Genomic DNA, 24,960 nt, shown 5'->3' with positions numbered 1-24,960 from the left:
TAGCTGGCTCCATACACATGCAGTCAGCATCCGCCTCCCTACCTTCATCCATGCACACAGCCCTGATCCATGCACACAGCTAGACCCACACACATGCATTCAGCACCTCCCTCCCTGCCTTCCAGGCACAGAGCCCTGGTCCACACACATAGTCCTGATCCAGGCACAGAGCCCTGATCCACGTACACAGTCCTGATCCAGGCACACAGAGCCCTGATCCACGCACACAGCCCTGATCCAGGCACAGAGCCCTGATCCACGCACATAGTCCTGATCCATGCACACAGTCCTGATCCAGGCACAGAGCCCTGGTCCACACACATAGTCCTGATCCAGGCACAGAGCCCTGGTCCACACACATAGTCCTGATCCAGGCACAGAGCCCTGATCCACGCACATAGTCCTGATCCAGGCACAGAGCCCTGATCCACGTACATAGTCCTGATCCAGGCACACAGTCCTGATCCGGGCACAGAGCCCTGATCCACGTACATAGTCCTGATCCAGGCACAGAGCCCTGATCCACGTACACAGTCCTGATCCGGGCACAGAGCCCTGATCCACGCACAGAGTCCTGATCCGGGCACAGAGCCCTGATCCACGGACATAGTCCTGATCCACGCACAGAGCCCTGATCCACGCACAGAGCCCTGATCCACGCACAGAGCCCTGATCCACGCACATAGTCCTGATCCAGGCAAAGAGCCCTGATCCACGCACAGAGCCCTGATCAACGCACATAGTCCTGATCCGGGCACAGAGCCCTGATCCACGTACATAGTCCTGATCCAGGCACAGAGCCCTGATCCACGCACAGAGCCCTGATCCACGTACATAGTCCTGATCCACGCACAGAGCCCTGATCCAGGCACAGAGCCCTGATCCAGGCACAGAGCCCTGATCCACGCACATAGTCCTGATCCAGGCACAGAGCCCTGATCCACGTACATAGTCCTGATCCACGCACAGAGCCCTGATCCAGGCACAGAGCCCTGATCCACGCACATAGTCCTGATCCACGCACAGAGCCCTGATCCAGGCACAGAGCCCTGATCCGGGCACAGAGCCCTGATCCACGCACATAGTCCTGATCCACGCACATAGTCCTGATCCGGGCACAGAGTCCTGATCCGGGCACAGAGCCCTGATCCGGGCACAGAGCCCTGATCCACGCACAGAGCCCTGATCCGGGCACAGAGCCCTGATCCACGCACATAGTCCTGATCCAGGCACAGAGCCCTGATCCACGCACATAGTCCTGATCCACGCACAGAGCCCTGATCCGGGCACAGAGCCCTGATCCACGCACAGAGCCCTGATCCACGCACAGAGCCCTGATCCAGGCACAGAGCCCTGATCCACGCACATAGTCCTGATCCGGGCACAGAGCCCTGATCCACGCACAGAGCCCTGATCCGGGCACAGAGCCCTGATCCACGCACAGAGCCCTGATCCAGGCACAGAGCCCTGATCCAGGCACAGAGCCCTGATCCACGCACAGAGCCCTGATCCATGCACATAGTCCTGATCCACACACAGAGCCCTGATCCACGCACAGAGCCCTGATCCACACACAGAGCCCTGATCCATGCACACAGCCCTGATCCACGCACACAGTCCTGATCCACGCACAGAGCCCTGATCCACGCACACAGTCCTGATCCACGCACAGAGCCCTGATCCACACACACAGCTGTTGTAGGTTTTCTGCAGCAGTATTGAGAACAGCAAAGATATGCAATCCCCCTAAGTGTCTGTCAGCAGAGGACGGGCTAAGATAAAAAACAGTATAGTATAGTATATTCACACCGTGGAATATGATGCAGTCATATCAAAGAAGGAAATCATGTCTTTTGCAGTGACATGGACAAATACTGCGTGTTTCCACTTTTCATTTTATTATTTTACTTTTTATTTTTATTTTTTGAGACAGAGTCTCGCTCTGTCGCCCAGGCTGGAGTGCAGTGGTACAATCTCGGCTCACTGCAGCCTTCACCTCCTGGGTTCAAGCCATTCTCCTGCCTCAGCCTCTCGAGTAGCTAGGACTACAGGCGTATGCCATCACGCTGAGCTCATTTTTGTATTTTTTAGTAGAGACGGGGTTTTACCATATTGGTCAGGCTGGTCTTGCACTCGTGACCTCAGGTGATGCACCTGCCTCCGTCTCCCAAAGTGCTGGGATGACAGGCGTGAGCCACCACACTTGGCCTGTTTCCACTTTCTAAGGTCCCTTGAGTAGTCAGACTCATCAAGACAGAAAGCAGAATGGTGCTGCTAGGAGTGAGGAACAGCAGGGAAATTGGAAGCTGTATTTTAGTGGAAACAGAGCTTCAGTGTGAGAAGCAGGCCGTTGTCCTAACCAACTACTCAGACACCGAAAGCCAAATGCCCATACTGCCATGTTCTCACTTGTCTGACTTTCAAGTGAGACTTCACCAGTGGGGTCTACACGGACACAGAGAATGGACTGACAATGAGGACCTTGAAAGGCGGGAGGTTGGCAGGAGGTGGAGCATGAAAAAAATCACCTGCGGGTATAGTATTCACTGCTGGGGTGATGGGTTCACCAGAAACCCGGACTTCCGCTGTGCAATGTCTCCATGCAAGAAATCTGCACCTGTATTCCTTGAATTTATAATAAATAAGCAAATCAATAAATACATAAGCCAGGCCAGGCAGGGCACAGTGGCTCATGCCTGTCATCCCAGCACTTTGGGAGGCCAAGGCAGGCGGATCACGACGTCAAGAGATCAAGACCATCCTGGCCAACATGGTGAAATCCCATCTCTATTAAAAATATGAAAATTAGCTGGGCATAGTGGGACATGCCTGTAATCCCAGCTACTCGAGGGGCTGAGGCAGTAGAATCGCTTGAACCCGGGAGGCAGGGGTTGCAGTGAGCCAAAACCGTGCCACTGCACTCCAGCCTAGGCAACAGAGCATCTCAAAAAAAGAAAGAAAGAAACCTGTACCTGTACTCCTTCAGTTTACAATAAATAAGGGAATCAATAAATACACAAGCCAGTTGGTGAGAGGAGCCATTAAGATAAACAAAGCCTTGTGAAGGGAAAAGCAAGCACCCAGGCGAAGCCCTGTCTTCGGAGGTTTTGGCACAGGCCTGAATGAAGTGAAGGAGAGGGACTGGATACCTGGGGGAAGGGCACGCGTGGAGGAGGAAACAACCAGGGCCGAGGCTTGCACGTTGGCGGGAAGGGGTGAAGTCCCTGGTGGTTCCACCTGGAGCAATTTCTTTTTTTTTCTGAGGTGGAGTTTCGCTCTTGTCATCCAGGCTGGAGCGCAGTGGTACAATCTCGGCTCACTGCAACCTCCTGCTCCCGGGTTCAAGTGATTCTCCTGCCTCAGCCTCCCGAGTAGCTGGGATGACAGACGCCCGCCACCACACCCGGCTAATTTTTGTATTTTTAGTAGAGATGGGGTTTCACCACGTTGGCCAGGCTGGTCTTGAACTTCTGATCTCAGGTGATCCACCCGCCTCGGCCTCCCAAAGCACTGGGATTACAGGCGTGAGCCACCACGCCCGGCCACCTGGGGCATTTTCAGTGGAGCACGGGGGACTGGAAGTGAATTGTATGAGTGATTACTATATGGGGATTTGCCGCAGTGGAGACTGTAGTCAGGGACAGTCCCCAGGTGAAACAGAAGGTTCAGCTAGGGTGGTTAGATTTGTTTATTTAAAAAAAAAAAAGAAATTGGGGGGCTGGGTATGGTGTCTCATGCCTGTAATCTCAGCACTTTGGCAGGCTGAGGCAGGTGGCTCACTTGAGACTGTGAGTTCGAGGTCACATTGAAACCTACTGAAACCCTGTCTCTACTAAAAATATAAAAATTAGCCAGGCATGGTGGGACGCACCTGAGGTCCCAGCTACTCAGAAGGCTGAGGCAGAATTGCTTGAACCCAGCAGGCGGAGGTTGCAGTGAGCCAAGATCGCACCGCTGCACTCCAGCCTGGGCAACAGAGCAAAGCTCCATCTTAAAAAATAAAAAAATAAAAAACAATTCCCAGTACCTGCATCCTTGACTTGATTCATTAACCCGTCACCCTCTCGGCACGTCAATCCAAGTTCCAATCAACCCCAAGACACATTTTCATTAGACTGCACGGTGGATGCAAACACATGCTTAAGACAAGCAATGATACAAGTGGTCTGCTTCATGGTGAAGTGGGCACAGTCTACACTGCAAATTTGTGCATTTTGATGGCAGGCCTGATCACACGATTTCAAAGTGGTCAGGATGTCCTGTACGGTGGAGCTGATACACTCAGCATTTACAATAGCTTTTTTTTTTTTTTTTTTTTTGAGGTGGAGTTTCGCTCTTGTTGCCCAGACTGGAGTGCAGTGGCATGATCTCGGCTCACCACAATCTCCGCCCCTGGGTTCAAGCGATTCTCCTGTCTCAGCCTCCCAAGTAGCTGGGATTACAGGTGTCTGCCACTGCACCTGGCTAATTTTTGTATTTCTAGTAGAGACGGGGTTTCTCCATGTTGGTTAGGCTGGTCTCAAACTCCTGCCCTCAGGCGATCCACCTGCTTTGGCCTCCCCAAGTGTTGGGACTACAGGCATGAGTCACCACAGGAACCCGGTGGCCGATAGCTCTTTTTTGTAACACCCATTGATCTTAAGACAATGAGGGTGGGAAGAGAGGTAACAGTCACGTTCACTGACTCCCTCGGAGGGGCCTACATTGTAGGGGGTTACTGAGTTTCACTGATGAAGCTGTGAGGAGCTTCCTAGAGGTCTGAAGAGCACACGTGCCCTCTGAAAGATTAATAAGCTACTCTCCTACCGAGGCTGAGACCATCCGCATGTCTCAGCATGAGGAATGGCCTGGTGCATCTGTATACCGGACAAATCAAACCCCTCGTCTTTATAAACGCACAAACCATAATCCCAGTGCTTGGGGAGGCCACAGCAGAAGGATCGCTGGGGGCCAGGAACTGGAGACCAGGCTGAGCAACGTAGCAAGACCCTGGCTCTACCGAAAAATGTTTAAAAAATTAGCCAGGTGTGGTGGTGCATTCCTGTAGTCCCAGCTACTCAGGAGGTGGAGGTGGCATGATTGTTTGAGTCCAGCAGGTCGAGGCTGCCATGAGCTGTCAATGTGCCACTGCACTCCAGCCTGGGGGACAAGGTGAGATCCCATCTCAAAAACCAACCAACCAACCTCCTGGTTTTTCTCCAGGTAGTAACTGGTCACCCAGGTGAGTGGCTGTGAAACTGGAATCGAGTCCATGTGTTCTGATGACACAGAGGATAGCGGCTTCAGAGTGACACACAACTATGCCCTCAGATGATATGAAACATCACAGAGATATGTACGTCACACAGATTCTCTCCAGGGACCACTGGGCAGGTCCTGCAACGTTTGTCTTTCTTGGTTTTTTTTTTTTTTTTTTGAGATGGAGTTTCAGGCTGGAGTGCAGTGGTGCAATCTCAGCTCACTGCAACCTCCGCCTCCTGGGTTCAAGCAATTCTCCTGCCTCAGCCTCCCAAGTAGCTTGGATGACAGGCACGCACCACGACGCTTGGCTCATTTTTTTGTATTTTTTAATAGAGATGGTGTTTCACTATGTTTGCCAGGCTGGTCTTGAACTTTTGACCTCAAGTAATCTGCCCAGCTTGACCTCCCAAAGTGCTGGGATTACAGGCATGAGACACGGCACCCAGCTGATCTTCCAAGTCTAAATATACAATGCGTGCATGCATACTCACTAGTAAATAATACATATACAGCAATACAGAATTAGCATTATAAAGGCAGCATCAAGCTACTGCAGCTGGATAGCCTTTTCTTTAAAATTCTTAGATTATTTTCATTTCATTGTCAGGCTAATGCATATTTCTTCTACTCTAGAATTTTAAAGTTTCCATAATGCTGTCTCTTATACAAAGGCAGAGTGTGACTCAAGCAACGCCCCGTGGTTATTTTTAATCGAAATTTGCAGATGATGATCAAAGGATTAAAGAATGATTCATGTGGCTAAAGTTCCACTTTGCTTGTTAAATATTTACGGAAAAAAAAAAAAAGGCCAGCCATGGTGGCTCATGCCTGTCATCCCAGCACTTTGGGAGGCAGAGGTGGGAGAATCACCTGAGGCCAGGATTTCAAGGCTGCCGCCAGGCATTGTATCATAATCCCAGTGCACAAGACCACCCTGGGTGAATAGCAACATTCCGTCTCTACAAAAAAAAAAAAAATGCACTGCAGCCAGGGTAACAGAGCAAGACCTGGTCACTAAAAAATTTAAAAGAGGCCGGGCGCGGTGGCGCATGCCTGTAATCCCAGCACTCTGGGAGGCCGAGGAGGGCGGATCACGAGGTCAGCAGATCGAGACCATCCTGGCTAACACGGTGAAACCCTGTCTCTACTAAAAATACACACACACATACACACACAAAATTAGCCAGGCGTGGTGGTGGGCACCTGTGGTCCCAGGTACTCGGGAAGCTGAGGCAGGAGAATGGCGTGAACCCGGGAGGCAGAGCTTGCAGTGAGCCAAGATCGTGCCACTGCACTCCAGCCTGGGCCACAGAGGCAGACTCCGTCTCAAAAAAAAAAAAAAAAAAAAATTTAAAAAGAGAAAAACAGCAAATGTTCTCCTTGGATACCAAAGTCTCTCTGAGGGATTCATGGGGGTTTTATAAGCATGGAATGTATCCAAATTGTGGTGTCTTGCTAGCAAAAACTTAGTGCTTAATACAGTAACTAATATTTTGAAATTCCTTTGCTTGAGGAACTAGAGATGCAAAGAACAATGGATAAGAAAGCAAACTGCAAAATAAGGGCAGTACAGTTGGGCGCAGTGGCTCACGACTGTCATCCCAGCACGTAGGGAGGCCGAGGCGGGCGGATCACCTGAGGTCAGGAGTTCGAGACCAGCCTGGGCAACATGGTGCAACCCCATCCCTACTAAAAATACAACACTTAGCCAGGCATGGTGGCGGGCACCTGTAATCCCAGCTACTGGGGAGGCTGAGGCAGGAGAATCACTTGAACCCGGGAGGCGGAGGTTGCAGTGAGCCGAGATCACACCACTGCACTCCAGCCTGGGCGACACAGCGAGACTCTGTCTCAAAAAACAAAAAAAAGGAAAAAGAAAAAAAGAAATTCCATTGCTTGAGGAATTAGAGATTCAAAGAAGAATTGATAAGAAAGCAAATTGCAAAATAAGGGAAGGAATTAATCCCCCGAAAACGTGTGCGATGGAGGAGCGCAGCTCATTTCATGAGAGACTTTCAGATGAAACGAAGAGCAATGCCAGGAGTCCAAGAGGGAGAAAAGGAAATTTGTAACCAAGCATTAATTCCAAAACTTGACGAAACAGACAATTATCTAAGGGAAAAGCTGTCTAAACTGACTCAGAAAGAGGTGGAAAACTTCAACGAAGCAATAGACGCCCCAGGAATTTTGAAAGCTGAGTTAGAATCGCTCTTCTGAAAATTCCTCCACCCACGCGGTTTTGAAGGCGAATCGTGGCAGTGTTTCAAAAGCAGGTGCTTTTAAAAATGCTAATTAGACGATTCTGCAAGGTAATGGGAAAAACAGAAAAGCTTCTCGAGGTTCTTTCTTTGTTTTGTAAACAAATCATTAAAACTTTAGAATCCCAACTTGAGATAGACAGGAAAGAAAGTAAATCTATAGCTCCCAGATACATATCACTGCAAAAGACCTCAAGGGGGACAGGCACGGTCGCTCACTTCTGTCATCCCAGCACTTCGGGAGACCAAGGCGGGCAGATTACTTGAGGCAGGTCAGGAGTTCGAGACCTGCCTGGCCAACATGGTGAAACCCTGTCTTTACTAAAAATACAAAAACTAGCCAGGCGTGGTGGTGCACTCCCGATGCACAGGATGAAACTGTTCTCTGAAATTCCCTGAAGTCCGGACCCGCCAAAGAAGAAAAATGACCACTGGCCCCTTCCCTGAGCTTCTGAACCCACATCGCGGGAGGAAAGACTGACGTCTGCCAACAGCCCTGCAGAGAATTCTCATAAACCACTGTCTGTTCTGCGGGCTCAACAGCCTCTGTCCCTGGACAGACTCGTCATAAACCATTATCTGAGGCCGGGCGCGGTGGCTCAGGCCTGTCATCCCAGCACTTTGGGAGGCCGAGGCGGGCGGATCATGAGGTCAGGAGTTCAAGACCAGCCTGGCCAACATGGCGAAACCCCATCTCTACTAAAAATACAAAATTAGCCGGCTGTGGGGGTTCACGCCTGTAATCCCAGCTACTCCGGAGGCTGAGGCAGGAGAATCGCTTGAACCCGGGAGGCGGAGGCTGCACTGGGCAGAGGTCGTGCCACCGCACTCCAGTCTGGGCAACAAAGCACGAAACTCCATCTCAAAAAAAAAACAAGCAAACAAACAACAACAACAAAAAACATGATCTGTTTTTGGGCCACTGTACATGCTCAAACCCATTGACTTCCCTTAAAAATCATTTGCTGTTCCGTAAATTCCCCCCAATCCCCCACTCCCTTTCCCCTAAGGAGAAGAGGACAAAAGCATGTGTACCCCCTTCTGCAACGGGGCAGTTCCTCTGACATTCTCCTCCATGTATGAGAATACACTTGCCTGTCATTTCCTTTATTCATCTTTCAATAAGGGAAACTGTATTTTGGGCGTTGATTTTTCAGCCAACCTTCAAAATGCAAAGGGGGATGTTTTTCCCTTGGCCTTTCCGTTCCCTACGCTACACAGCTACGCAGCGTCACCCACCGAGCTCGCAGGCAACCAAGGCTTCGGGGTGAGAATGTACAAACACATCACCAAATGCGAGCCCCCAACACCGCACACGCGGCCTGGAAGTGGCTGTGTCAGAGGTGTGTGAACCACAGTGACTCCATCTTGAATGGGGGCTGGGTGAAATGAGGCGGAGACCTACTGGGCTGCATTCCCAGACGGTTAAGGCATTCCAAGTCGCAGGATGAGATAAGAGGTCGGTACAAGGTACAGGTCAGAAAGACCTTGCTGATACAACAGGTTGCAGTAAAGAAGTCGGCCAGAACCCACAAAAAGCAAAATGGAGACGAGAGTGACCTCTGGTTGTCCTCACTGCTACACTCCCACCAGCACCATGACACTTACAAAAGCCACGGCAACATCAGAAAGCTACCCTGTATGGTCGAAAAAGGGGAGGCATGAATAATCCATCCCTTGTTTAGCGTATCATCAAGAAATAACCATAAAAATGGGCCACCAGCAACCCTCAGGGCTGGTCTGTCTACGGAGCAGCCATTCTTTATTCCTCTACTTTCTCAATAAACTTGCTTTCGCTGTGCACCGCAGACTCCTCCTGAATTCTTTCTTGCACGAGATCCAAGAACCTTCCCTTGGGGTCTGGATTGGGACCCCCTTTCCCGCAGCATCTTCACGTGTAGCCATGAATCAGAGAAGCAGAAGGGGCTTACCTTGAAAAGCAACCAGCTGAAAAGCTTCATTACCAGACGGGTGCCCCAGAACACGTGCTGGTAGAGGTCCGTGTGGACCACCCCAGGGTCCACCACGTTGGCGGTCACGTGGCTTCCCTCAGCCGCCAGCAGCCGCTGGAGGTGGTAGGTGAACAGGACGAGGGCCAGCTTGCTCTGGGCGTACGCTGCGTGGGCTGAGTAGCAGGCACTGCGGGGCAAGCAGGAGGAGGTGTCAGAGGCTGACGGTATATTCCTGCCTAAGTGCCTCATCCGCGCAGCATCTGTGCCAGTGGCCACATCTATAGGCAGCCACCTCCCCTGGACCCATGTGTGATCATGCCATCTCTTGGCCAGTTTTCCAATGCGTGCGGATTGTTCTAGTTCACCTTCTTATTACAGACTCATCCCTTAATTGTATTGGGGTCAGACACGTTAAATTACGTTACTAATTTTTTATTTTTATTTAATTTTTTTTGAGACAGAGTCTCACTCTGTCGCCCAGGCTGGAGTGCAGTGGTGCAATCTTGGCTCACTGCAACCTACACCTGTCCGGTTCAAGCGCTTCTCCTGCCTCAGCCTCTCCAGTAGCTGGGACTACAGGCACCTGCCACCACACTCTGCTAATGTTCTGTATTTTCAGTAAAGACTGGAGTTTTACCATATTGACCACGCTGGTCTCAAACTCCTGACCTCAAGTTATTCACCTGCTTCAGCCTCCCAAAGTGCTGGGATTACAGGCAGGAGCCACTGCACCTGGCTTTCCATGCGGTCTTGTTTTTTTTTTTTTGTTTTTTTGAGACAGATTCTCATTCTGTCACCCAGGCTGGAGTACAGTGGCACAACCTCCGCCTTCCGGGTTCAAGCGAATCGCGTGCCTCAGCCTCCAGAGTAGCTGGGATGACAGGCTCCCGTCACCAAACCCAGCTAATTTTTTGTATTTTTACTAGAGATGGGGTTTCACCATGTTGGCCAGGCTGGTCTTGAACTCCTGACCTCGGGTGATCCACCCGCCTTGGCCTCCCAAAGTGCTGGGACGACAAGCGTGAGCCACCGCGCCTGGCCACACGTGGTCTTCTTGAGTCTCAAATCATAAAAGACATCCATAAGAGCAATTTGGCAAACTTACCAAGCTATCAAGAATTTCCCTCACATCTACTGCAAGCTCCGCAGTGTACTAAGCACGCGTTAAACTCTTTGCACCTTGGTTCAAGCGGTTTAGAGAAATGTTTTAGTATCAAGGACATAGTGATAAAAATCGATCAGATAACCGTGGTAAAGTGAGAAACGTGCCTCTCCCCTCTCCGGTAACCTCAATCATCAGACACAGAGAAAACTGGATGTTTCCAGCTTTGCTCCTGTAAATATGTTCCACTTTTTCTCTTGATGCCTTAGAAACACTTTTTAAAGAGATGTTATTTGTGTTGTTACATAATGTCCCTTGAAGGCACACAACCATTATAGACTCCTTTTAGAATTTAATGTTAGGAATACATCATTGGCCTTGGAATTGGCCTCATAGTTCTTTTAAATAAGACAAAGAGAAGTATTTGAGCAATAATGTCCTTTCCTCTGGGCTCCGAAGATGCCCAGAGGCGATCAATTTGCTACACAATTATTGTAACAATATTTCAAGGTGGATGAAGGTTCATTGCTTCTTTTAGATATATATTCTATTTTTTATTTTTATTATTATTTTTTGAGACATAGACTTGCTGTGTCGCCCAGGCTGGAGTGCGGTGGCACAATCTCAGCTCACTGCAAGCTCCGCCTCCCGAGTTCAAGTCATTCTCCTGCCTCAGCCTCCCGAGTAGCTGGGACTACAGGCACCCACTACCACGCCTGGCTAATTTTCTGTATTTTTAGTAGAGGCGGGGTTTCACCGTGTTAGCCAGGATGGTCTCGATCTCCCGACCTCATGATCCGCCCGCCTTGGTCTCCCAAAGTGCTGGGATTACAGGCGTGAGCCACCGCACCCGGCCTAAATTTCTGAATTAACTACATGGTATATGTATCCTGATGGAAGCTGTGAAAGGAAAATATCTTGGCCCTCCAAAATCAGGAAGCTCAAAGGAAAAGTCCAGCTGGAACCTGCTGAAGGCAAACCTGCCTTTCATTCTATTCAAAGTCATGCCTGTGCTCACTGAGACAGACGCATATCTGATCCCCTCCTTTGGGAAGGCTCATCAGAAATCCAAACGAACGCAACCATCTGGGTCTCACCTGTGACCTGGAAGCCCCCTCCCTGTTTCCAGTTGTCCCCACCTGTCAAGGACTCTACTTCTTTATATTTGAGATGGAGTTTGCTCTTGTTACCCAGGCTGGGGTGCAATGGCACAATCTTGGCTCACTGCAACCTCCGCCTCCTGGGTTCAAGCCATCCTCCTGCCTCAGCCTCTCGAGTAGCTGGGATTACCGGAGCCTGCCACCGCGTCCAGTTAACTTTTTGTATTTTTAGTGGAGATGGGGTTTCACCATGTTGGCCAGGTTGGTCTCGATCTCCTGACCTCAGGTGATCCACCCGCCTCAGCCTCCCAAAGTGCTGCATTTACAGGTGTGAGCCACAGCACCCACCCCAACGTAGTTCTTACATATATTGATTGATGTCTCATGTCTCCCTAAAACGTATAAAACCAAGCTGTGGCCAGACGCAGTGGCTCACGCCTGTAATCCCAGCACTTTGGGAGGCCAAGGTGGGCAGATCACAAGGTCAGGAGTTCGAGACCAGGCTGGCCAACATGGCAAAACCCCATCTCTACTAAAAAAAAAATTAAAAAATTAGCCAGGCGACATAGCATGTGCCTGTAGTCCCAGCTACTCAGGAGGCTGAGGCAGGAGAATTGCTTGAACCTGGGAGGCACAGATTGCAGTGAGCTGAGATTGCACCATTTGCACTCCAGCCTAGGCGACAGAGTGACACTGTCTCAAAAACAACCACCACCACCACCACCACAAAAGCTGTGCCCCAACGGCCTTGCACCCATGTCGTCAGGATTTCCTAAGGCTGTGTCACAGGCACGCGTCCTCAAATGTGGCAAAACAAACTTTCTAAATTAACTGACACCTGTCTCAAGTTTTCGGGGTTCGCAAAGCCATCTCAGATATATTTTGAATATCAGCATGATAATTATGTTAAATAAATAAGATCAAAAAGCCTAAAAGAATGTTTAACACATTCCAAAGATTAAAAGAAAGACATCTGTCATCATATGTGTTTCAGAAAACGCATCAGTGAAAATCCAATACCTCTTACCAACAAAGGCTGTTCCTGAATAAGAATACAATATTGAGGGTCAGGTGCGGTGGCTCACACCTGTCATCCTAGCACTTTGAGAGGCTGAAGTGGGCGGATCCCCAGGTCATGAGTTATGAGACCATCCTGGCTGATACGGTGAACCCCCATCTCTACTAAAAACACAAAAAGTGAGCCGGGCGAGGTGGCGGGCGCCTGTAGTCCCAGCTACTCGGGAGGCTGAGGCAAGAGAATGGCGTGAACCCGGGAGGCGGAGCTTGCAGTGAGCTGAGATCGCGCCACTGCACTCCAGCCTGGGTGACGGAGCGAGACTCTGGAGAAGAAAAATGAGAATGCTTTTCCCAAGGCAAGCACATAAAAGAAAACCAAGAAGATGAAAGCATGTACGTATACACTGAGTAAACATTGTATGCCTTTTCTCCCATTCATCTGCTTTTGCAAGTTGATTTTTCAGCAGATCTTCAGAGGGAATGACCCTCCATCTGTTTTCCTGTAACCCTGGCAACATTCCGAGAAGCCATCATTTCCACTGAGAAGAACACGGGGAGAACTGGCCGGACACCCAAAGGAAGGGCGTGCACATACACTTGTACATACCTTTTGGGAGGGCAACTTCACAACATGTAACTCAATCTTTAAAATCATAAATCTCTTTTTTTTGGTTTTTTTGTTGCGACAGAGTCTCGTTCTGTCGCCCAGTCTGGAGTGCAGTGGCATGATCTTGGCTCACTGCAACCTCCACCTCCCGGGTTCACGCCATTCTCCTGCCTCAGCCTCCTGAGTTGCTGGGACTGCAGGCGCCCGCCACCACGCCCGGCTAATGTTTTTATTTTTATTTTTAGTAGAGACGGGGTTTCACCGTGTTAGCCGGGATGGTCTCGATCTCCTGACCTCGTGATCCCCCCACCTCAGCCTCCCAAAGTGCTGGGATTACAGGCGTGAGCCACCATGCCTGGCCCTTTTTGTGTGTTTTTTTTTTTTTTTTTTTTGAGAACGAGTCTTGCTCTGTAGCCCACGCTGGAGTGCGGTGGCACAATCTTGGCTCACTGCAACCTCCGCCTCCCGGGTTCAAGTGATTCTCCTGCCTCAGCCTCCCGAGTAGCTGGGAATACAGGTGCCCGACACCACGCCCGGCTAATTTTTGTATTTCCAGTACAGCTGGGGTTTCACTGTGTTGGCCAGGCCAGTCTCGAACTCCCGACTTCAAGTGAACCGCCCATCTTGACCTCCCAAAGTGCTGGGATCCCAGGCGTGAGCCACCACACCTGGCCTATAAATATCTTTTACTAAAACCACTGCTTGAAATTGATATTAAGAAATTAAACCTTGGGCTGGGCACGATGGCTCACATCTGTAATCCCAGGGCTTTGGGAGCTCGAGGCGGGCGGATCATGAGGTCAGGAGATCGAGACCATCCTAACAAACACGGTGAAACCGCGTCTCTACTAAAAATACAAAAAATTAGCCAAGAGTGGTGGCGCATGCCTGTAGCCGCAGCTACTCGGGAGGCTGAGGCAGGAGAATCGCTGGAACCCAGGAGGTGGAGGTTGCAGTGAGTCAAGATTGCGCCACTGCACTCTAGCCTGGGCAACAGAGTGAGACTCCATCTCAAAAAAAAAAAAAAAAAATTAAAAATTGAGTGAAAAAGTCTATTCCGGCTGGGGGCAGTGGGTCCCATCTATAATCCCAGCAGCACCTTGGGAGGCGGAGGTGGGCACATCACCCCATCCCTTCAGCAGTTCGAAAGGGTTCTTGGATCTTGTGGAAAGAACTCCGGGGGGGTCCACAGAGTAAAGTGAAAGCAAGTTTATTAGGAGAGTAGAGGAATAAAGAATGTGTACTCCATAGCCAGAGCAGCCCCGAGAGCTGCTGGTTGCCCATTTTTACCGTTATTTCTTGATGATCCGCTAACCAAGGGGTGGATTACTCATGAGTCTTCTAGGAAAGGGGTCACCAATTCCCGCAGCTGAAGGTCCATCCCCACTTTCAGACCATGTCGTGGCATCTGCACACTGTTTCCTAGCAGCTAATGCATTAGAATTAGCGTATCATGACCAGAGAGGATGCCCAGCGGCACTCTCATCGCCATCTCGGTTTTGGCGGAATTTGCCGGCTTTCCCGCAACCTGCTTTATCAGCAGGGTCTCTGTGACCTGTGCCTTGTGCTGACGTCCTCTGTCATCCTGTGACTTGGAATTGCCTCACCCACCTCCAGAGAAGGCAGCCCAGCCGGTCTCAGCCGCATCTTACCCAGACCCGATTCAACATGGCAGAGTTGCTCTGGTTCCAATGCCTCTGAAACATTTAGGGGATCGTTTTCTGAGCCCCAACACTGTGATCTTAGCAACCAAGCAATGCTCCCACCTTCGTGTAACCGGAGACAGAGGGGATCACACGGCTCGGGAAGCTCGCCCCGGGGGGAATCGCAACCTGAGCTGAGATTTTCTGAGATGTCCCTTGCCGTTGTCCAAAAGGCATATTTGAATTGCTTGCATGAGGAGAAGTGACGCCCTCATTTATGCCCTCCAGGGACCCAGTTCCGCCTCCAGCCGCTGTCTCATCACGCAGCCCTGGGGAGCAGAAAGCCGCACGCCAGAATCTGACATTGGGCCTGGAAAAAATAAAGGTTCCTCTTCAAAGACTTTCCTCCCCATCTAATTAGGAATACGTAGGAACTTCTCTGAGAAGCAAAATGTATTCCAAGACCTGCGCTAACGTTCGTAAGTATCCGCTAGCTGTGATAAAGAAATCCATGTACTTTATGTTCCGAGCTCCCACAACGTAGCCTAAATATCTGCCCTGGCATGCTTATGCTGGTCCAAGCAAGCATGAGGTCAGAGCGTGTTCCTCCTTCCTTATTTGGGTCTGTCTTTACTTTTCCCACCATTCCACAAGTGACTTCCTCCTTCCTTTGTTCTCCTCTGCCTTTGCCTCTTTTAACAAGTTCTAAGTTGCTGGCTGATCGGGACAAATACGGAATGTGAGGGCCCGTTCCAGCCCGTGGAAACCAGACACAGCGTAGGGTGGACGCGTCCGGTTATAAATGACCCTGTCGCCTTTGTTCGCTGTTCCCTCGTGGTCAAACTGCTATCGAGTGTACCCTTCCTGCAGAAAGTATAAAAATGGCCTTGCTGAGGAAATTAAATTTATGTTCAAGTGCTATTTATTTATGGCACCGGGGAACAAGCATTTCAAACAGAGACCAGAATGACCAACATGGTGAAACCGCGTCTCTACTGAAAATACAAAAATCAGCCGGGCGTGGGGGTGGGTGCCTGTAGTCCCAGCTACTCTGGAGGCTGAGGCAGGAGAATCACTTGAACCCGGGAAGTGGAGGTTGCAGTGAGCTGACTGAGATCGTGCCATTGCACTCCAGCCTGGGTGACAAGAGGAAAACTCTGTCTCAAAAAAATAAAAAAATTTTAAAAATAATAAAAAATAAATAGAAACAAATTTAAGAGACTGGAAGAATTAAGACAAGGAAATTGCGCAGTGCACAGCTCAAGTCCCCTCTTTGATCCAAGATAAACTGCAAACCCCCAATTACTGTCCAGACACCTTTTTAAGGCAAAGTTCTCCAATCTCCTCACCCCGGGGGGAAGAGGAGGGTCCAGGAAACAGGGAGTTATTAAGTGCAGAGAGGCAAGGAGTGGCTTTCCTGCTGGCATGAGCGTCTTTCAAATATCACCTGCAAGCATTTGGTTCTGGATCTCCGGGATCTGATTGATGGGTCAGAGGCATGGTTACTTGAAAAAGCAGACAATGCATCATCCAAAGGCAGATTTTTCCAGAGTAAATGGAGGGGTTGGTTCTGTAATTACGGTTTTACGCAGCAGCGTGCGTGGAGAAGAGACAACGAAGATTGTTTAAAAATACGGTGTGGGGGCGGGGGAAAGTCAATACATTTCTCCACAGGAGGTGAAGAAATCAATCCAAGAGGGGCACGTAGGTTCAGGAGAGAGTCCCGGGGTGGGGGTTAGGGATGAAGAAATATCCACACCAGAAATGGAAAATCATGAAAGCAGATACACAGAACACACCCATTAAGGCTTGTAAACGAAACCCTAAGGACTGACAAAAGTCGTTGGTATTAGGCCGGGTGTGGTGGCTCACGCACGTAATCTGAGCACTTAGGGAGACTGAGGCAGGCAGGTCCCTTGAGTACAGGAGTTCGAGACCAGCCTGGGCAGTATAGTAAGACCTTACCTCTACAAAAACTACAAAACAGTAGCTGGGTGTGGTAAAGCACACCTGTGGTCCCAGCTAGTTGCAAGGCTGAGGTGGGAGAAAACCATTTGAGCCTGGGAGGCAGACACGGCAGTCAGCCAAGATGGCGCCACTGCACTCCAGCCTGGGCGAGACAGGGAGACGCTGTCCAAAACAACAAAACAAAACAAAAATCATTCAATGAGCTTTCTTGTTGAAGAACAAACTGAAGAAGAACCACTTGCTGCTAAATCTGGATCTTAAAAAAGGGTATTTGAGTTCTCCATTTCTCGCTGATTATATAAAGCATTACTCTCTTCTTGTTATTAAAAATCGTGAAGGCTGAACATACTTTGAGTGTTTATAAGACTGGGCGCGGTGGCTCACGCCTGTAATCCCAGCACTTTGGGAGGCTGAGGTGGATGGATCACAAGGTCAGGAGATCGTAACAAGGTGAAACCCTGTCTCTATCAAGAATACAAAAAATTAGCTGGGCGTGGTGGCAGGCGTGAACCTGGGAGGTGAAGATTGCAATGGGTCGAGATCGTGCCACTGCACCCCAGCCTGGGCGACAGAGTAAGACTCTGTCTCAAAAAAAAAAAAAAAAAAAAAGGAACCTTTGTAAGTTATTGTGATGGATAATGTAGGATGCATACGTGTCATATCTCGGTGCCCCAACAGCCAGTCTCGGTAGGCGGTGTCCTTTTATACGGATCAACAGGCAGTTTTTGCATTGATTATTTATCCACTTTCACAGATACTTGTGCAGAAGCAAAGATGACGGAGGTTTTCTGGTTTTTTTTTAATGTTGACTGCCTATGTATTGCAACATATTTCAGTTGCAGGACATCCATGCGTAATGAAACGGCCAATGCAATTACAGAAACTCAATCAACTGCTCATAACCTAGTTGACTGGAGCTATTTTTCCACTGCTCATTAAACCTGATGATAATCACTGTTTTAATGAGCAAGAATGGGTGGCATCCAACACACTTGTAAGTATTATAACAATCCTTCATGTCTAAATTGAATTTTCCCTTTGACAGTACAAACAACTCCATTACACTCTTTGTAGGATATCTACATTTCATAGTCTTCATAACTATCACCTACATTTAATATCCTTGATAACAAGCCGCCCACCAGGAACTCAGAAAACACTGTGAACAAAGAGAAGTTTTTTTTCTTTTTGAGACGGAGCCTCGCTCTGTCACCAGGCTGGAGTGCAGTGGTGCAATCTCAGCTCACTGCAAGCTCCGTCTCCCGGGTTCAAGTGATTCTCCTGACTCAGTCTCCCGAGTGGCTGGGACTACAGGTGTGCACAACCACGCTCAGCTAATTTTTGTATTTTTAGTAGAGACGGGGTTTCACCATGTTGGCCAGGTTTGTCTTGATCTCCTGACTTCGTGATCTGCCCCCCTCGGCCTCCCAAAGTGCTGGGATTACAGGTGTGAACCATTGTGCCTGCCTTTTTTTTTTTTTTTTTTTTTTTGCGATGGAGTCTTGCTCTGTCGCCCAGGCTGGAGTGCAATAGCATGATCTTGGTTCACTGCAACTTCCGCCTCCCTGGTTCAAGCAATTCTCCTGCTTCAGCCTCCCAAGTAGCTGAGATTACAGGCACCCGCCACCATGCCTGGCTAATTTTTGTAATTTTAGTAGAGATGGGGTTTTGCCATGTTGACCAGGCTGGTCTCGAACTCCTGACCTCAGGTGATCCACCCGCCTCGGCGTCCCAAAGTGCTTTCCACTGAAATTTATTTCACCACGGGGATGATTCGGTACAGCCAAGTTGAGGAGACGGGCTCTCTCATGTGTAAAAACTCTCTTGGATTTTTGGAATACATTACAACGCTGTGATTTATTCCTTTACAAGAACACTAATTTTCCAAGCCAGTAAATCAATCTTGGCAATTAACACTAATTACTGGCAATAATTATATCAGGCGAAAGCCAAGAATCACATCTTTCACACCAAAAAAAAAAAAAAAAAGGCGGTGTATTTTAAATTCAAGTGGTTCTCACATTTTAGCACGCATCAGAATTCCCCAAAGACCGTCTGCTCGCCAAGCCCTGCTCTCCAAAATTTGGGCTTAGCAGATCTGGAGGATGATCTGAGAATGTGAGCATCTGCATTTCTTTTCTTTTTTCTTCTTTTGAGATAGAATCTTGCTTTGTAGCCCAGGCCGGAGGGCAGTGGCAGGATCTTGGCTCACTGCAACCTCTGCCTTTTGAGTCCCAGTTGAAGCGATTCTCCTGCCTCAGCTTCCTGAGTAGCTGGGATTACACGTGTGTGCCACCACGCCTGGCTAATTTTTGTATTTTTAGTAGAGACGGGGTTTCACCGTGTTGGCCAGGCTGGTCTCAAACTCCCGACCGCAGGTGATTCACCCGCCTCGGCCTCCCAAAGTGCTGGGATGACAGGTGTGAGCCACCGTGCCCGGCCCAAGCATCTGCATTTCAAACAAGATCCCTATTGATACTGATTTTTCTGGTCTAGGAAAGAGTTGTGTAAAAGCCGCTTTTTAACTGTGTCATCCCTTTTGGTAAACATTAAACAAAAAGAATTAAAGGAAGCCTTGTTGGCCAGGCACAGTGGCTCACAGCTGTAATCCCAGCACTTTGGGAGGCTGAGGCAGGTGGATCACTTGAGGTCAGGAGTTCAAGACCAGCCTGGCCAACATGGTGAAACTCCGTCTCTACTGAAAATACAAAACAACAAGTTAGCCTGGCGTGGTGGCGCATACCTATAATCCCAACTACTGGGGAGGCTGAGGCAGGAGAATTGCTTGAAACCGGGAGGTGGAGGTTGCAGTCAGCTGAGATCCTGCTACTGCACTCCAGTCTGTGCAACAAAATACTAAAATTAGCCAGGCATGGTGGCACGTGCCTAACATCTCAGCTACTTGGGAGGCTGAAGCAGGAGAATTGCTTGAACCCGGGAGGAGGACGTTGCAGTGGGCCAAGATCATGCCACTGCACTCCAGTCCAGCCTGGGTGACAAAGCAAGACTCCATCTCAAAAAAAAAAAAAAAACAAGAACAAAAACAAACAAAAAACAGTTAAAGGCTTGTTATTTGGTGTCCTAGAAGACGACTCAAATAAAGAAAGTAGTTATCCCTACTTTTGGCGTGAGATTGTTTCCTGACAATCATTCCTAGTTTCATGACAATTATCTGTCTCTGTAACCATCAAGATGTTGTGTGATATTGTAAACATTTTTGTTATAGGAAATAAAAGCCTCTGGCTGGGCGCGGTGGCTCATACCTGGTAATCCCAGCACTTTGGGAGGCTGAGGTAGGTGGAGCATTTGAGGTCAGGAGTTCAAGACCAGTCTAGGCAACACAGCAAAACTCCATCTCTTTGCTAAAAATACAAAAATTAGCCAGGTGTGGTAGCGGACGCCTGTTATCCCAGCTACTCAGGTGGCTGAGGCAAGAGAATCACTTAAACCCGGGAGGCGGAGATTGCAGTGAGCTGAGATGGTGCCACTGAACTCCAGTCTGGGCGATGGGTGTCTGTCCTCGTCCCCTCTTCTTATGAGGTGTCTTAGTCCATGTCAGGCTGCTGTCACAGAATACCACGGACTGGGTGGATTGTGCACCTCAGGTGATCAGCCTGCCTCAGCCTCCCAAAGTGCTGGGATTACAGGTGTCAGCCACCACACCTGGCCAGCAACCCTTTAATTGTATCACAGACACCCCGTCTCAAAAAATATATATGGAAGTATGTATGCACACATTATACATCCTCTTTTGCATACTTTTACACTTGGTTATATTTATCTATCTTTCAACATATTCCTATATAAAAGAAAAAAATAGCAAAGTATCAATGAATAGTTCCAGATCCTTGAGGAAGTGCTACACTGTCTTCCACAATGGTCGAACTAGATTACACTCCCACCAACAGTGTAAAAGTGTTCCTATTTCTCCACATCCTCTCTAGCACCTGTTGTTTCCTGACCTTTTTTTTTTTTTTCTGAGACGGAGTCTCGCTGTGTCGCCCAGGCTGGAGTGCAGCGGCGGGATCTCAGCTCACTGCAAGCTCCGCCTCCTGGGTTCACGCCATTCTCCTGCCTCAGCCTCCCGAGTAGCTGAGACTACAGGCGCCCGCCACCTCGCCCGGCTAATTTTTTGTATTTTTAGTAAAGACGGGGTTTCACCATGCTAGCCAGGATGGTCTTGATCTCCTGACCTCATGATCCACCCGCCTCAGCCTCCCAAAGTGCTGGGATTCCAGGCGTGAGCCGCCGCGCCCAGCCTGTTTCCTGACTTTTTAATGATGGCCATTCTAACTGGCGTGAGATGGTATCTCACTGTGGTTTTGATTTGCATTTCTCTAATGACCAGTGATGATGGGCTTTTTCATACGCTTGTTGGCTGCATAAATGTCTTCTTTGGAGAAGTCTCTGTTCATATCATTTGCCCACTTTTTGATGGGCTTGTACATTCTACTATAAAGACACATGTACACATACGTTTACTGTGGCACTATTCACAGTAGTAAAGACTTGGCGTGCCCGGTCCTGCACACATTTTACGTGCTAAGATGTAAAGGGAGAAAACCCATGAAAGTAAGGAAGTGAAGTAACCCCCTCGCTCCCTAGAGATCATACGCCATTACTCATGGCAGAGGTCCCCAAATCCCAAAGCTTCTGTATGGCTGGCCCTAGCATGGCTCAGAGAACGCATGTGGCTGGTCCTGGTGTGGCTCAGAGAACCCTCATCGCTGGTCCTACTGTGGCTGAGAGAAACCACGTGGCTGGTCCTAATGTGGCTCAGAGAACTCTCGTGGCTAGTCCTAGTGTGACTCACAGAAATCATATGCCTGGTCCTAGTGTGACTCAGAGAACCCTTGTGTCTGGTCCTAGTGTGGCTCAGAATCCACGTGGCTGGTTCTAGTGTGGCTCAGGGAATCCATGTGGCTGACCCTAGTGTGGCTGAGAGAATCCATCTGGCTGCCCTTAGTGTGATTCAGAGAATCCACGTGGCTGGCCCTAGTGTGGCTCAGAATCCACGTGGCTGGTTCTAGTGTGGCTCAGGGAATCCATGGTGGCTGGTTCCAGTGTGGCTCAGAGAACCCATGTGGCTGACCCTAGTGTGGTTCAGAGAATCCACGTGTCTGCCCTTAGTACAACTCAGAGAATCCACAGTGGCTGGTCCTAGTGTGGCTCAGAGAATCCACACCGATGTTCCGGACAGAACTCGGTGAAACCAAAGCATCTGCAGGGCCGCACTGCCTCTGCAGGCTCCAGGGAAGGATCCTTGCTGCCTCTTGCAGATTCTGGTGTTTCTAGGCATCCCTTGGCTTATGGCTGCATCACCCAATCTCTGCTCAGGCACCGAGCCCAGCTCTGCCCCGAGAATGCAGCTAGGAGAGAGCTAGGAAATGGCATCTCATACTCATGGTTTCTGAGCCTCTAGTCTATGATTCATCTGACCACACCTGCTGGTTCCTGACTTGATCACTTTTGTTAGCTTCCTATGGTTTTGTGTGTGTGTGTGTGTGGTGGTGTTGTTTCCACTTTTTATTTTTATTATACTTTAAGTTCGGGGGCACATGTGCAGAATGTGCAGGTTTGGTATACACGTGCCATGGGGGTTTGCTGCATCCATCAACCCATGATCTACATTAGGCATTTCTCCTAATGCTCTCCGGGCCCTACTCCCCACCCCCGACAGGCCCCGGTGTATGACGTTCCCCTCCCTGTGTCCTACAGGTTCTCATTGTTCAACTCCCACTTACGAGTGAGAATGTGCGGTGCTTGGTTTTCTGTTCTTGTGTTAGTTTGCTGAGTGTCTGTCTATATTTCCTCCCACACACAAGCTATTGAGAAGAAAGATCCAGAAGGACACATTCCACCAAAGGAGTCACGGCCACTCTTCGGAACATCATGTCTGGGTTTGCTCACCCAGGCCGTTCCCTGTGGTACCCTGGTGGCAGCCACTATGGTCTTCGGGTGACACGAGTTACAGTTCAGATTGAATGTCTGGTATCAATCACAAACATCTGGGATCAATCACAAACACATTGGCTCTTGAGCGCTGGGCACCCGATTGTATTCTGTAACTCCAGCCCGTACCCTGGCAAACGTCAGCTCAACTTGGGGCGTGTTACTTCTTGAACATGAAGCCACCAACTTCTACGAAATGAGCAAGGTGACGGGTTCAATGCACCTATCCAAAGCTATTGACAGCTTGTCACTATGCACAATTCATAAGCATGTCAAAAAATAACGTGTGCTTCGGCCACGTGGTCTCGCTGAATGGCCAGCGACAACTGACTTCAGTGTTTGAAATTCACAGCACGTAGCGGGGTTTCTATCACAGGGGCGTCCTCAAGGATGCAGAAAGGATCATTGTTCTTTCTACTGTGGCCTCACCCACCATGTATTTTACTTTATTTTATTTGAGACGGAGTCTCGCTCTGTCACCAGGCTGGAGTGCAGTGGCGTGATCTTGGCTCACTGCAACCTCCGCCTCCCAGGTTCATGCGATTCTCCTGCCCCAGCCTCCCGAGTAGCTGGGATGACAGGCGCCTGCTACGACACTTGGCTAATTTTGTATTTTCTTAAGTGAAGGCGGGGTTTCACCATGTTATCCAGGCTGGTCTTGACCTCCTGACCTCAGGTAATCCTCCCGCCTCGGCCTCCCAAAGTGCTGGGATTACAGGCGTGAGCCACTGCACCTGGCCGGAGATGGAGTCTTTAAAGAGGTGACTCAGGTAAAATGAGGTCATAGGGTGGGTCCTGATCCAATAGGACCGAGGTCCTTATAAGAAGAGGAGATGAGGACACAGACACATACAGAGGGACAACCAAGGGAGGACACAGGGCGATGATGACATCTGCAAACCCAGGAGAGAGGCCTCAGGAGGAACCAGCCCTGCCCACACCTGGATCTCAGACTTCCGACCTCCAGGACTATGGGAGAATCGATGTCTGTTGTTTCTAAGCCGCCCAGTCTCTGGTATTCTGTGATAGCAGCCTGAAATAGACTAAGACATCTCATAAGAGGAGGAGATGAGGACACAGACACACACAGAGGGATGAGCCTGTGAGGACACAGGGAGAAGACGGCGTCTCCAAGCCCAGGAGAGAGGCCTCAGGAGGAACCAGCCCTGCCCACACCTTCATCTCAGACCTCCGGCCTCCAGGACTGTGGGAGAATCAAGTCTGTTGTTTCTAAGCCACCCAATCTACGGTATTCTGTGACAGCAGCCTGAAATGGACTGAGACATCTCATAAGAGGAGGAGATGGGGACACAGACACACACAGAGGGATGAGCCTGTGAGGACACAGGGAGAAGACGGCATCTGCAAGCCCAGGAGAGAGGCCTCAGGAGGAACCAGCCCTGCCCACACCTGGATCTCAGACCTCCAACTTCCAGGACTGTGGGAGAATCAATGTCTGTTGTTTATAAGTCACCCAGTCTATGGTATTCTGTGATAGCAGCCTGAGATGGACTAAGACATCTCATAAGAAGAGGAGATAAGGACACAGACACACATAGAGGGACGACCCTGTGAGGACACAGGGAGAAGACGGTGTCCACGACCCAAGAAGAGAGGCCTCAGGAGGAGTCAGCCCCACCCACATCTTGATCTGGGGCCTCCAGCCTCCAGAACTGTGGGAGAATCAATGTCTGCTGTTTACGCCACTGGGTCCGTGGTATTTTATTACGGCAGCCCCAGCAAAGCAATGTTCTCTCCTTTAAGAGGTCAGTCGAAGGTACGAATTATGAAAAAGGGGCATATTTGGAAAGAGTCAGTGCCATCAACAAGGAAGTTTCCAGAAAGCTCAGAGACGGCATCTGTTAGCACTGTCACTGTCCTCTGCAGAGTAATCAAGCAGAAATGAAACGTGGCTCAGGTGAACGCCTGTCAATATTCATTTTCCATAATCAAACCGCTGAAGCAAAGGAGGAGAACAGGAAAAGAAAAGCAGTGGGGGTTGAATTGTACGTCTCAAAAAAACTAGGGGGAACTGGCTGGACCCGGTGGCTCACGCCTGTCATCCCAGCACTTTGGGAGGCCGAGGCGGGCGGATCACGAGTTCAGGAGATGGAGACCAT

The 24,960-nt window shown here is 49.5% G+C and overlaps 1 protein-coding gene across 1 annotated transcript in view; it reads right to left on the bottom strand.

Moving 5' to 3' along the window:
* Positions 1 to 9,182: 9,182 nt before the first annotated feature.
* LOC139355397 (polyprenol dehydrogenase-like) overlaps positions 9,183 to 24,960 on the bottom strand; it is a 292,394-nt gene continuing 276,616 nt past the window's right edge. The window contains exon 6 of the mRNA XM_071088981.1: positions 9,183 to 9,638. Coding sequence (XP_070945082.1) covers positions 9,278 to 9,638 — 361 coding nt within the window. The 3' untranslated portion in view covers positions 9,183 to 9,277. The remainder of the gene's footprint in view (positions 9,639 to 24,960) is intronic.

Source organism: Macaca nemestrina, chromosome X, assembly GCF_043159975.1.
Source record: "Macaca nemestrina isolate mMacNem1 chromosome X, mMacNem.hap1, whole genome shotgun sequence".
NCBI classification, from domain to species: domain Eukaryota; kingdom Metazoa; phylum Chordata; class Mammalia; order Primates; family Cercopithecidae; genus Macaca; species Macaca nemestrina.
The sequence above is the reverse complement of the archived record's forward strand: the minus strand, read 5'-3'. Positions and strand labels throughout refer to the sequence as shown.